Below are 12,692 nucleotides of genomic sequence, written 5' to 3' on the forward strand. Positions count from 1 at the left end.
TGTGCCTTCCTCTAGTGAGACATAAGGGCATGTACGCCCTGTGGTACCACTCCTTGTTCTGGTCACGAAGCCATTTCTGCACTGTGTGAATCACTTCTTCGTCATCCTCAAAATGTCTTCCATGACTAACCGTACTTCTGTCAACTGCAGATTTTCCATAAACTGTACGCAAACATTTGTGAATATTCCCAATAGTTTCTTTCTCCACGGTGAGAAATTCAATGATGACACGGTGCTTGTAACATACATCACATACAGAGACCATTTTCAAACACTGCTGCAGCTACGCTATCTGTCTGAAAAAATGCAAAATTTATGCAAGCACTCCTAACAATTCAAATAATGTATATCTAAATTTTGCATTTGTACCATTATTGTAGGCTGAGAAAATTTATTTATTGATTGATTGATTGATTTGATTTGATTTGATTTGATTTGTATGCCGCCCCTCTCCGTAGACTCAGGATGGCTAACAACAATAATAAAACAACATATAACAAATCTAATATTTAAAATAACTAAAAACCCTTATTAAAAACCAAACATACACACAAACATACCATGCATAAATTGTATAGGCCTGGGGGGAAGAAAATCTCAATTCCCCCATGCCTGACGACAGAGGTGGGTTTTAAGGAGCTTACGAAAGGCAAGGAGGGTGGGGGCAATTCTGATCTCTGGAGGGAGCTGGTTCCAGAGGGTTCGGGCCGCCACAGAGAAGGCTCTTCCCCTGGGTCTGATCAAATGACATTGTTTAGTCGACGGGACCCGGAGAAGGCCAACTCTGTGGCACCTAACTGGTCGCTGGGATTCATGTGGCGGTCCCGGAGATATTCTGATCCGATGCCATGAAGGGCTTTATAGGTCATAACCAACACTTTGAATTGTGACCGGAAACTGATCGGCAACCAATGCAGACTGCAGAGTGTTGGTGTAACAAGGGCATACCCAGGGAAGCCCATGATTGCTCTCGCTGCTGCATTCTGCATGATCTGAAGTTTCCGAACACTCTTCAAAGTTAGCCCCATGTAGAGAGCGTTACAGTAGTCGAGCCTCAAGGTGATGAGGGCATGAGTGACTGCATAAACTGTATAGGCCCGGGGGAGATGTCTCAATTCCCCCATGCCTGACGGCAGAGATGGGTTTTAAGGAGTTTGTGAAAGGCAAGGAGGGTGGGGGCAGTTCTAATCTCCGGGGGGAGCTGGTTCCAGAGGGTCGGGGCCACCACAGAAAAGGCTCTTCCCCTGGGTCCAGCCAAACAACATTGTTTAGTCTACGGGACCCGGAGAAGGCCAACTCTGTGGGACCTAACCGGTCACTGGGATTTGTGCAGCAGAAGGCGGTCTCGGAGATATTCTGGTCCGATGCCATGAAGGGCTTTATAGGTCATAACCAACACTTTGAATTGTGACCGGAAACTGATCGGCAACCAATGCAGACTCCGGTTGGTGTAACATGGGCATATTTAGGGAAGCCCATGATTGCTCTCGCAGCTGCATTCTGCACGATCTGAAGTTTCCGAACACTCTTCAAAGTTAGCCCCATGTAGAGAGCGTTACAGTAGTCGAGCCTCAAGGTGATGAGGGCATGAGTGACTGTGAGCGGTGACTCCCAGTCCAAATAGGGTCAATGGTATCGAAAGCCGCTGAGAGGTCGAGAAGCACCAGGACAGAGGATAAACCCCTGTCCCGGGCTGGCCAGAGATCATCCATCAATGCGACCAAAGCAGTTTCCGTGCTGTAGCTGGGCCTGAATCCTGACTGCTGAGGGCCTAGATAATTGGCTTCTTCCAAGGACCGTTGGAGCTGGAGCGCCACCACCTTCTTGGCAACCTTCCCCATAAAGGGAAGGTTGGAGACTGGCCGATAGTTGTTAAGAATGGCTGGGTCCAGGGAAGGCTTCTTGAGGAGGGGGCGTACAAGTGCCTCCTTTTAGGGATCCGGAAAGGACCCCCTCCCCAAAGAAGTGTTGAGAATCTCCTGGACCTAGCTCCGTGTCACCTCCCTGCTGGCTGAGACCAGCCAGGAGGGACATGGATCCAGTAAGCAGGTGGTGGAACTCACAGCTCCAATGGCCTTGTCCACTTCATCAGGTGTCACCAGGTCAAACTCTTCCCAGACAGATGGACAAGTATGGGCCCCAGTCACCTCGACTGACTCGTTGTCAGTCGACTCTGTTATCCAATTGGAGTCAAGGTCCGCCCGGATCCGAGCTATTTTATCAGCGAAAAAACGTGTTAAAATGTGGTGCATTGCTTCCTGGGCGACCCTTGTATTTACTATTTTGAACATGGTGGTGATTATTCCAAAACCTGACTTTCAACCCATATTTACCATCTTTTTGGAGAAATCCTATTCAGTACTTTTGTTTTTCCCCCCAACATTTTGAGTAAGCTGCAGGTTGTTCTAGGAATTTTTCAGATGTTCTCCAAGAAAGAATACCGGAGAAAATATTTTTAGCCTTGTTTATTTTAAATTACATTTATAAAAAAAGCTTTTTAAAAAAAACCATGGATCAACACCCCACAGTTGCAAGATTTTTGCTTTAAGCCTGCTTTTATGAAGAATTCCACAAGTCTGGGAGTTGAAGTCTATGCCTCTTAAAATTGATTGCTCTCGCAGCTGCATTCTGCACGATCTGAAGTTTCCGAAAACTTTTCAGAGGTAGCCCCATGTACAGAGCGTTGCAGTAGTCGAGCCTCGAGATGATGAGGGCATCAGTGACTGTGAGCAGTGACCCCCGGTCCAAATAGGGCTGTAACTGGTGCACCAGGCGAACCTGGGCAAACGCCCTCCTTGCCACAGCTGAAAGATGTTTCTCTAAAAACCACTGTGATAGAATCTCCTATGGCATCTTCTAAGGAAGGTCTCACCCTGGTTGTGGCAGAAGTCCTTTAATAAACGAGATTACATGATGGATAAGCTTTGCAAGAGATCGCTTGTTGATCCAAGTTGCAGCTCACCTGAGCTTTTAACTCTTCCCCTCCCCCGGCCATAAAAAGATTTCTTCCATTTAAACTGCAGCCATTATTATTATTATTATTATTATTATTTATTAGATTTGTATGCCGCCCCTCTCCATAGACTCGGGGCGACTCACAGCAATGATAAAAACAATATACAATGACAAATCTAATAGTTAGACTCTAAAATAACAATAATACATTTAAAAAGTCTAAAAAACAAGAAACCCCAATATATAAAAAACATACATACAGTCATGTCATACACAAAAAACCCCTACATAGGCAGGGGGAGATGTTTCAGTTTCCCCACGCTTGACAACAGAGGTGGGTTTTAAGGAGTTTACGAAAGGCAAGGAGGGTGGGGGCAGTTCTCTGGAGGGAGCTGACTCCATAGGGTCGGAGCCGCCACAGAGAAGGCTCTTCCTCTGGGTCCCGCCAAACGACATTGTTTAGTTGACGGTACCCGGAGGAGACCAACTTGGTGGGACCTAACCGGTCGCTGGGATTTGTGCGGCAGAAGGCAGTCTCGTAGATAACCTGGTCCGGTGCCAGGAAGGGCTTTATAGGTGATGACAAACACTTTGAATTATGACCAGAAACTGATCGGCAACCAATGCAGACTGCGGAGTGTTGGTATAACATGGGCATATTTGGGAAAGCCCATGATTGCTCTCGCAGCTGCATTCTGCATGATCTGAAGTTTCCGAACACTCTTCAAAGGTAGCCCCATGTAGAGAGCATTACAGTAGTCGAGCCTCGAGGTGATGAGGGCATGAGTGACTGTGAGCAGTGAGTCCCAGTCCAAATAGGGCCGCAACTGGTGCACCAGGTGAACCTGGGCAAACGCCCCCCTCGCCACAGCTGAAAGATGTTTCTCTAATGTGAGCTGTGGATCGAGGAGGATGCCCAAGTTGCGGACCCTCGCCATGCAAGAGTGCTGAACATTTTGGGGTTGCAGAAAGGATTTCCCAAAACTCAAAAGCGTTTTCAAACTCCTCCATCCATCCCTCCCTTTCTGTAATAAATTTATTTAGTCCCCCCCAGAGGACAGCTGAAGTATAACAATGTAGATATTTGCTCATTTAAAGCTGATATTATTTCAGTTCTTTGTATCTCAGCCCAATCCACATTTTTCGAGCTGCACATCATACGTTTTTCCTCTCTGGAAATGTGCTCTGCAAAACCTACTAACATAAATTTCCAGCCAGGCCTGCCCACTGCACTGCGTTAATTAGATAACGGCATCGCACTTTTAGATACCTTTAAAATAAGTTTGCATCTGTTTTTTTAAAAAAATATGCACAGCTGTATAGGTGGCAGATTTTTCTGATAACCTGAATCAGAATCACATGACGTATTAGTACCTCTTTATAAAGACTTAGTAAAGCTACACTTGGAATTCTGCACTCAGTTTTGATCACCACATTACAAAAAAAAGATGTTGAAATGTTTAGAAAAAGTGCAGAGAAGGGCAACAAAGATGATTAAAGGCCTGGAGATTAAAACCTAGAAAAAAGGACCAAGGTGTGACAGTATAGCAATTGTCCAATATCTAAGGAGTTTCTCCAAAGAAGAGAAAGAGAGGATCGACTAAACAATGTCGTTTGGCGGGCCCCAGGGGAAGAGCCTTCTCTGTGGTGGCCCCGGCCCTCTGGAATCAACTCCCCCCAGAGATTAGAACTGCCCCCACCCTCTCTGTCTTTCATAAACTACTCAAGACTCACTTATACCGCCAGGCATGGGGGAGTTGAGACACCTTTCCCCCAGGCTCTTTTATATTTTCTTTTATGTTTGGTATGAATGTGTTGTTTGGTTTTTTTTTAATATGATAGGGTTTTATATGTTTTTTAATATTAGATTTGTTCTACTATAATATTGTTTTTATTATTGTTGTGAGCCGCCCCGAGTCTTTGGAGAGGGGCGGCATACAAATCTAATTTTTTATTATTATCATTATTATTATCATCATCATCATCATCATCATTATTATTATTATTATTATTATTATTATTATTATTTTCCAAAACACAAGAGGACAGGATAAGAAACCATGGATAGAAACTGAGCTGCTCCGAGTCTTCGGAGAGGGACGGCATACAAGTCTAATAAATAAATTAAGAAATAAATAAATTAATAATCAAGGAGAGAAGCAACCTGGAATTAAGGAGAAATTTCCTAATAGTGAGAACAATTAGCCAGTGGAACAGAACTTGCCTCCAAAAATTGTTGGTGCTCTGTCGCTGGAGGTTTTAAAATAGAGACTGGTCAGCCACCTATAGGAAAAGATATAGGATTTAAAACACTTTTAAAAGATATAGGATTTAAAATATTTTTTAATACTGTATAAGGTCTTCTGCTTGATTAGGGGTTGGACTAGAAGACCTTCAAGTTCCCTTCCAGCTGTTCTGTTTTAAAAACATTGAAAGCCATGGAGAATGTAAAAATTGATATTTGATATCTGTCCAGAATAAAAACTTTGTCCATTTTGGTGGTCAAATCCATATTAAGCATGCAGATCTGGCACCAAGTAAAAGTTTGCAGCCACTTATTACAATATTATACCTTCCAAAATTCCCAGCCATACTGCTTCTATAATTCTGGGATACAAAGACCACATATTTTAAAAACACTACTCTTAAAAGGGCGGAATTTCAAGCAGGGAAGAAACCTCTAATGCTTTGCATTTGAATTTGAGAGCATAGGGAAGGATAGAAGATCCCAATCCTAGCTTTAAAAAGCTGACAACTACCTCGCCTTAAACACGACCTAAGCACAGCCCATAAAATCATCTGCTACAACGTCCTTCCTGTCAACAACTACTTCAGCTCCAACCACAACAACACATGAGCACACAACGGATACAAACTTAAAGTAAACCACTCTAAACTCGACTGCAGGAAATACGACTTTAGTAACCAAGTAGTTGATGTATGGAATTCACTACCTGACTCAGTAGTATCATCACCTGACCCCCAAAACTATCCACTGTGACCTCTCCCAATTCCTAAGAGGTCGGTCAGTAAGGGGTGTGTATGTGTGCGCCAGAGTGCCTTCCATACCGTGTCCTAATGTTTCTCTTTTACTAGTATCATGTATGTAAACATATCTTTGTATTTTAGTTTTTAAGATACTTTTAATATTTTATTGATTGATTGATTTGATTCGATTTGATTTGATTCTATTTGATTTGTCTGCCGCCCCTCTCTGTAGACTTGGGGCGGCTAACAACAATAATAAGACAATATAAACAAATCTAATATTTAAGTTTAAGTTAAATTAAAAATCCCTAATTTAAGAAACCAATCATACACACAGACATACCAAGCATAAATTTTATAAGCCTAAGAGGAAGGGAATATCTCAATTCCCCCATGCATGACGACAGAGGTGGGTATTGAGGTTACGAAAGGCAAGGAGGGTGGGGGCAACTCTGATCTCTGGGGGGACTTGGTTCCAGAGGGTCGGGGCCGCCACAGGGAAGGCTCTTCCCCTGGGTCCTGCCAGATGGCATTGTTTAGTCGACGGGACCCGGAGAAGGCCAACTCTGTGGGACCTAACTGATTGCTGGCATTCGTGCGGCAATATTGGTAGCATAATGTTAACCTTTTTTAAAAAACACATTGTCCTCCTGCAGGATTATCCAGCACAACGGGGAAAGTTGGAAGTCTGTTTTTTCAAACTTCCGGTTTGCCCTGTGGGCCATTTTTCACACATTGCGGCTTGAGGGAAGCTTCTCTGAAGCCTCCAGAGGGTGAAATGGCCTTCCCCAAGGCCGAAAAGTCAGCTGGCCAGTGCGCGCATGCACACTGGAGCTGACACAGGGCAATGCCTTGTGTGCCCTCCAATATGGCTCCGTGTGCCACCCGTTCGCCATCACTGAAATAGAGAGTACATATATTTCTTTGGGTGAGGGAAACGTAAATCCCGCCCCCTCCCCAACCGAAGTTCTTGAATGAATACGTTTATTTTTCTGTACAACTTTATTTCTTCAGTTGCAACCTCCTTCCAAATTATAGGGTGTGTAGCACTTCCTTAGAGAAGAAGTATTGATTGATCTCCAGTAACACTGGAAGCGAATTGTAATCTAAATTTAGGGAGGGTTTTTATCTCTCCAAGTCTTTGTGTCCCTTCCTTTCTTCCTGGTCTTAGTTCTCCCTGTGGCCAGTGTTTCTCAAATAATGGGTGGGACCCTGGGGGGGGGGGGCGCGGAGTGATGCCGGGGCGGGGGGGGGGGGGCTGTGACCAGGAATGTGCTATATTTTTTGCCACAGGGAGTAGGAAGTGCATCCTACCTCACACTTATATTGGTACCTCCATCACCTTCCTCACTGTTGTGTCCAGGGCAGCCTGTTCTAAAAGAAAACGTCTTGCGAGTTCAATCAAACTTCTTGAATTTGTGAGATGTTTTCTTTTAGAACGGGCTGCCCTAGACACAATGCCAAGCAACGTATGGGGGTACAGTGGTACCTCTACTTATGAACTTAATTCGTTCCGTGACCAGGTTCTTAAGTAGAAATGTTTGTAAGGAGAAGCAATAGATTCCTAGAGAGGCCCCACAGAGGCTTCTCCCTGCCTTTTCCGGCCCTGTTTCCTCTCAGGATATTCCTAGGGAGGCCCCACGGAGGCTTCTCCACGCCTTTTCTGGCCCTGTTTCCTCCCAGGAGATTCCTAGAGAGGCCCCACAGAGGCTTCTCCCTACCTTTTCCGGTTACAGTTTGTAACAAGAAGCAATTTTTCCCATAGGAATCAATGTAAAAGCAACGAATGTGTGTGATTGGGGAAACCATAGGGAGTGTTGAGCCCGGGAGATACCTAGAGGCCCCACGGAGGCTTCTCCCCGCCTTTTCCGGCCCTGTTTCCTCCCAGGAGATTTCTAGAGAGGCCCCACGGAGGCTTCTCCACGTCTTTTCTGGGCCTGTTTCGTCCTAGGATATTCCTAAAGAGGCCCCACAGAAGCTTCTCCCTGCCTTTTCCGGCCCTGTTTCCTCTGAGGAGATTCCTAGGGAGGCCCCACAGAGGCTTCTTCCTTCCCTTTTCCCGGTTACAGTTTCAGAGGCTTGGGTTTATAAGTGGAAAATGGTTCTTGAGAAGAGGCAAAAAAAAACCTTGAACACCCGGTTTTTATCTAGAAAAGTTTGTAAGTAGAGGCGTTCTTAGGTAGAGGTACCACTGTACCAATACAAGTGTCAGATAGGATGCGCATCTCATGGTGGGGTGCAATATGGGAGTGGCAGGTCAGGCCACATCGGCAGAGAGTTGGGGGGATGCACAAAATGTTTACTTCTTCCTGGGGGGGGGGGCATAACAGAAAATAATGGAGAAGCACTGAGCTAGACCCGTGATGGGTGAGTTACACCTCTCCGAGATTTTGGTCATAACACCAAGGTGGCTATTTATTTTTTATTTATTTATTGGACTTATATGCCGCCCCTCTCCCTGGACTCGGAGCGGCTTACAACATTTCAATAAAAATGCAATATATAAAACACTTCTAAATCCAATTAACAGAACAATTGATTTAAAAACATTTAAATCAATTTAAAATATTTACAGGTAGCTCTCGATTTATGACCACCAATGATCCAGTAGTGGGTTGCTACCGGTGCGGTAGCGGACTGCGCACCAGTAGCGGCCGCCAGATTGCACAATTTGCGCATGACTGCTCTGGTGGGAGTCCCATGGGCGCCGCCATCTCTTTTTTTTGTATTTCTTGCTTTGTGTGCCTGCGCAAAATCAAAATCTCACTGGAGGAGCCCTTCACTCCTCCACTCGAAATAGAATACCCTACGAGACTAGACTTTCAATCCTGGGCCTAGAAAGTTTAGAACTAAGACGCCTTAAACAAGATCTAAGTATTGCCCACAAGGTCATATGCTGCAACGTCCTGCCTGTCGGCGACTACTTCAGCTTCAACCACAACAACACAAGAGCACACAACAGATTTAAACTTTATATTAATCGCTCCAAACTTGACTGTAAAAAATATGACTTCAGTAACCGAGTTGTCGAAGCGTGGAACTCATTACCGGATTCCATAGTGTCATCCCCAAACCCCCAACACTTTACCCTTAGATTATCTACGGTTGACCTATCCAGATTCCTAAGAGGTCAGTAAGGGGCGAGTACAAGTGCACTAGAGTGCCTTCCGTCCCCTGTCCTATTGCTCTCCTATATCTCCTATACCTTTCTTCTATTCCTTTATCTCTTCTTCTATTCTTTCATTGATATTTTCTATTACTATACCTTCTTTTCTATTATTTCTTAGATATATTTTACTATGAGTATCTCCTCTATAACCTTCATCATGTATTTTTCTATGTGTGTATATAGATATATACCCACTAAAACCCTCATTGTGTATTGGACAAAATAAATAAATAAATAAATAAAACTTAGCAACACGGTCATTAAGTGAACTGGGCTTCCTCATTTTCAGAAGGTCAAAAAAGGGGTTTTCATGGGACACTACAACCATCATAAATATGGGTCTGAATTGGTCGTAAGTGTGATAGACTGTCATAAGTCACATTTTTTTCAGTGCCGGTTGTAACTCTGAACGATCACAGAGTGAGCTGTTATAATGCAAGGACTATCTATATATCTTTGCCGTATATTTTATGGTTCTTGGTAAGACACCCCCAAAGTTTCAGAGATCTAACCTAATTCTTTGTTTTCTTTTTCTGGTTTGCAGATGAGGAAGAAGTTCTTAATTCGATTATGAAGGATCTCGCCGCCCTGGGCAAATGCGGTGGATTTTTAGACAGCAACAGGAATAAGAATCATTCGAACAAACAGGTTAGAACTGCCTCTTCAGATTCCATAATTCTACAGTTCTCACTGTTCCTACACCACTTAAACGGGATTAGAACGGTATTTTCCGACCTTGGCAACTTGAAAATGGCCGTGTATGTCATTTCCCAGAATTCTTCAGCCAGCCTTGCTCCCAAGGTTGGGAAACAATGGGTTGGAAATCTATAAGCATGGGGCTGACAACCAAAAAAAAGCAAATATTTATTTCATTTATTAATTCAATTTAGTATCCATAATTTCAATACTAAAATGAATACAATCAATGAAAATAAAGTGAAAAAAAACTGATGGGAAGCTGGGACAGGGCTAGAGGTTTTATGGTCAGTAGAATTCGAGACCAAGTTATAAAGAATAAATTAGAATCACTCTATATTTTGTAAATACAGTGGTACCTCGGGATACGAACCCCTCGCCATACGAACAATCCGAGATACGAACCCGGGGTTCGGAATTTTTTTGCCTCTTTTTCCAAACTTTTTCCGTCTTACGAACGCGGCGCCGCCGCTGAGAAGCCCAGCCGCCCGGCTGTCGCCTTTTGGAACAGCCGGGGGGCTTCTCGGTGTTCTCCCGAAAGCCGAACCTGGAAGTTGGGCAAAAGTTTGGGGTTGGCGTTCGGGTTCAGGAGGACGCTGAGAAGCCCCGCCGCCCAGCTGTTAGCTTTTCAAAAGAGCCATGGAGCTGTCGGGCCGGTCAGGAGGCTGTAAAGGAGGTGGGGAATCCCAATAGGGAATTCCATGGGCGGAGCTTTGACGTCACAAAGACGTCCTTCCTGGCCGGCCGAAACATGGACTCCAGGAAGGACGTGTTTCAAGAAGCGATAGTCGGGCAGCGGGGCTTCTCAGCGTCCTCCTGAATGTCGAACCCGGAAGTTTGGCAAAGGTTTGGGTTTGGGTGGCCGCCAAGAAGCCCCGCCGCCCGGCTGTCGCTTTTTGAAACAGCCGGGGGGCTTCTTGGCATCCTCCCGAACCCGAACGCCAAATCTGAACTTCCGGGTTCAGTGTTCGGGAGGCCGCCGAGAAGCCCCCCGGCTGTTTCAAAAGACTACAGCCGGGCAGCGGGGCTTCTCGGCGGCCTCCCAAACGCCGAACCCGGAAGTTCGGCAAAGTTCGGGTTTGGCGTTCGGGTTCGGGAGGACGCTGAGAAGCCCCCCGGCTGTTTCAAAAGGTGACAGCCGGGCGACGGGGCTTCTTGGCGGCCACCTGAACCCGAACTTTTGCTGAACTTCCGGGTTCGGCATTGGGAGAACACTGAGAAGCGCCCGGCTGTTTCAAAAGGTGACAGCTAGGCGGCGGCGTTTTTTTGAGGGTTTTTTTTCTTTCATGCATTAATTCATTTTACATTGTTTCCTATAGGAAACAATGTTTCGTCTTACGAACTTTTCGCCTTACGAACCTTTCCCGGGAACCAATTAGGTTCATAAGACGAGGTATTACTGTATGCTAATACTCCCAGTTTAAAATATTATAAATTAGTACACCCTCATTTGATGGAGGGATAGAGTGGATAACTTTGGGTGGTGGGAGCACAGGTCACTGTGCACTGTTTTTGTGTAGTGTGTTAGTTTAGTATTATTATTATTATTAATAATAATAATAATAATAAATAATAATAATAATAATAATAATAATAATAATAATAATAATAATCCAGCATAGTGATTTAAAAAAGATATTAATTCACTATCACAAACCACTCAGGGTGGAATGTGAAATAGACCCGGACTGTTTGTTGTAAATGGATTTTGATCAACTTGGTCCAATTTTAAGAGGGATGGACTTTAGTTTTGAATCAGAATTGGGCAAATTGATTGTCCAATTTCTTCTTAAAAACATCCAAATGATGAACCACTCACAATTTCTGGAGGCAAGTTCTGTTCCACCGGTTAATTGTCCTCAACTGTTCGGAGGTTTCTCCTTACTTGCATGTTGCTTCTCTCCTGGATTAGTTTCCATCCATTTTTTTTTGTCCTGCCTTCAGGTTCTTTGGAAGATAAGTTAACCCCTCTTCTCTGATAAATTTTAATGAACTTTGCCCACTTTTAAGATAGGTGGACTTCAGCCTAGGTAGATCAATTTTGGTGAATGTTGGCCATTTTAAGATGGGTGGATTTCAGTTTCAGCATTCAGGGAGTTGAAGTCCAACCATTTTAAAGTGACCAAGGTTGACTAACACTAGATAATAGGAATGGTGACCCTATATTTGGAAAGTGACCGGGGGGAAAAAGCTTTTCACTTTTTAATTTTTGGATACTCTTCTGCCTCCTATTTTTCCCCATTTCTGTTATTTTGTATTTTATTTTCCTTTGAAATATAATAAAGTTGATTAAAAAGGAAAGATAGCCAACAGCAACAATAGGAGGGGCGGTGGCATACAAATCTAATTAATAACAGCAACAACAGAGTTGGAAGGGACCTTGGAGGTCTTCTAGTCCAACCCCCTGTTTAGGCAGGAAATCTTACACTACTTCAGTCAAATGGTTGTCCAACATCTTCTTAAAAACTTCTAATGTTGGAGCATTCACAACATCTGGAAGCAAGCTGTTCCACTGGTTAATTGTTCAAACTGTCAGGAATTTTTTCCTTAGTTCTAAGTTACTTCTCTCCTTATTTAGTTTCCACTCGTTGCTTCTTGTTCTACCCTAGGGTAGAGTAGTGTACCCTAGACTAGAGGAATTTATGATCAATGTTGACATTAGACAGCTTAGAAAATAACCCTTGCTGACATGTGCGAAGAAGAAGTGGATCATTGCATTGATTTTTTGGGGGGACGGGGGACGGGGGGACTGTTCTAATTTGATCCAAACTAATAATTTTCCAATCTGGAAAAATTTATTTGATTTGGGGATTAAATCCAGTTGGTTTTAATTCACATCTCTTGGATTTAGAACGGCCCTGCTGTTAACCCCTGTGTCAGTAAG

The 12,692-nt window shown here is 44.0% G+C and overlaps 1 protein-coding gene across 1 annotated transcript in view; it reads left to right on the forward strand.

Annotated features, from left to right (window-relative positions):
• The window catches only part of LOC139175685 (mitogen-activated protein kinase kinase kinase 3-like), a 140,170-nt gene that overhangs the window by 59,795 nt on the left and 67,683 nt on the right, over positions 1 to 12,692 (forward strand). Inside the window, exon 3 of the mRNA XM_070766883.1 lies at positions 9,657 to 9,760. Coding sequence (XP_070622984.1) covers positions 9,657 to 9,760 — 104 coding nt within the window. The remainder of the gene's footprint in view (positions 1 to 9,656; positions 9,761 to 12,692) is intronic.

The sequence above is a fragment of the Erythrolamprus reginae genome, chromosome Z, assembly GCF_031021105.1.
Source record: "Erythrolamprus reginae isolate rEryReg1 chromosome Z, rEryReg1.hap1, whole genome shotgun sequence".
Lineage (NCBI taxonomy): Eukaryota > Metazoa > Chordata > Lepidosauria > Squamata > Dipsadidae > Erythrolamprus > Erythrolamprus reginae.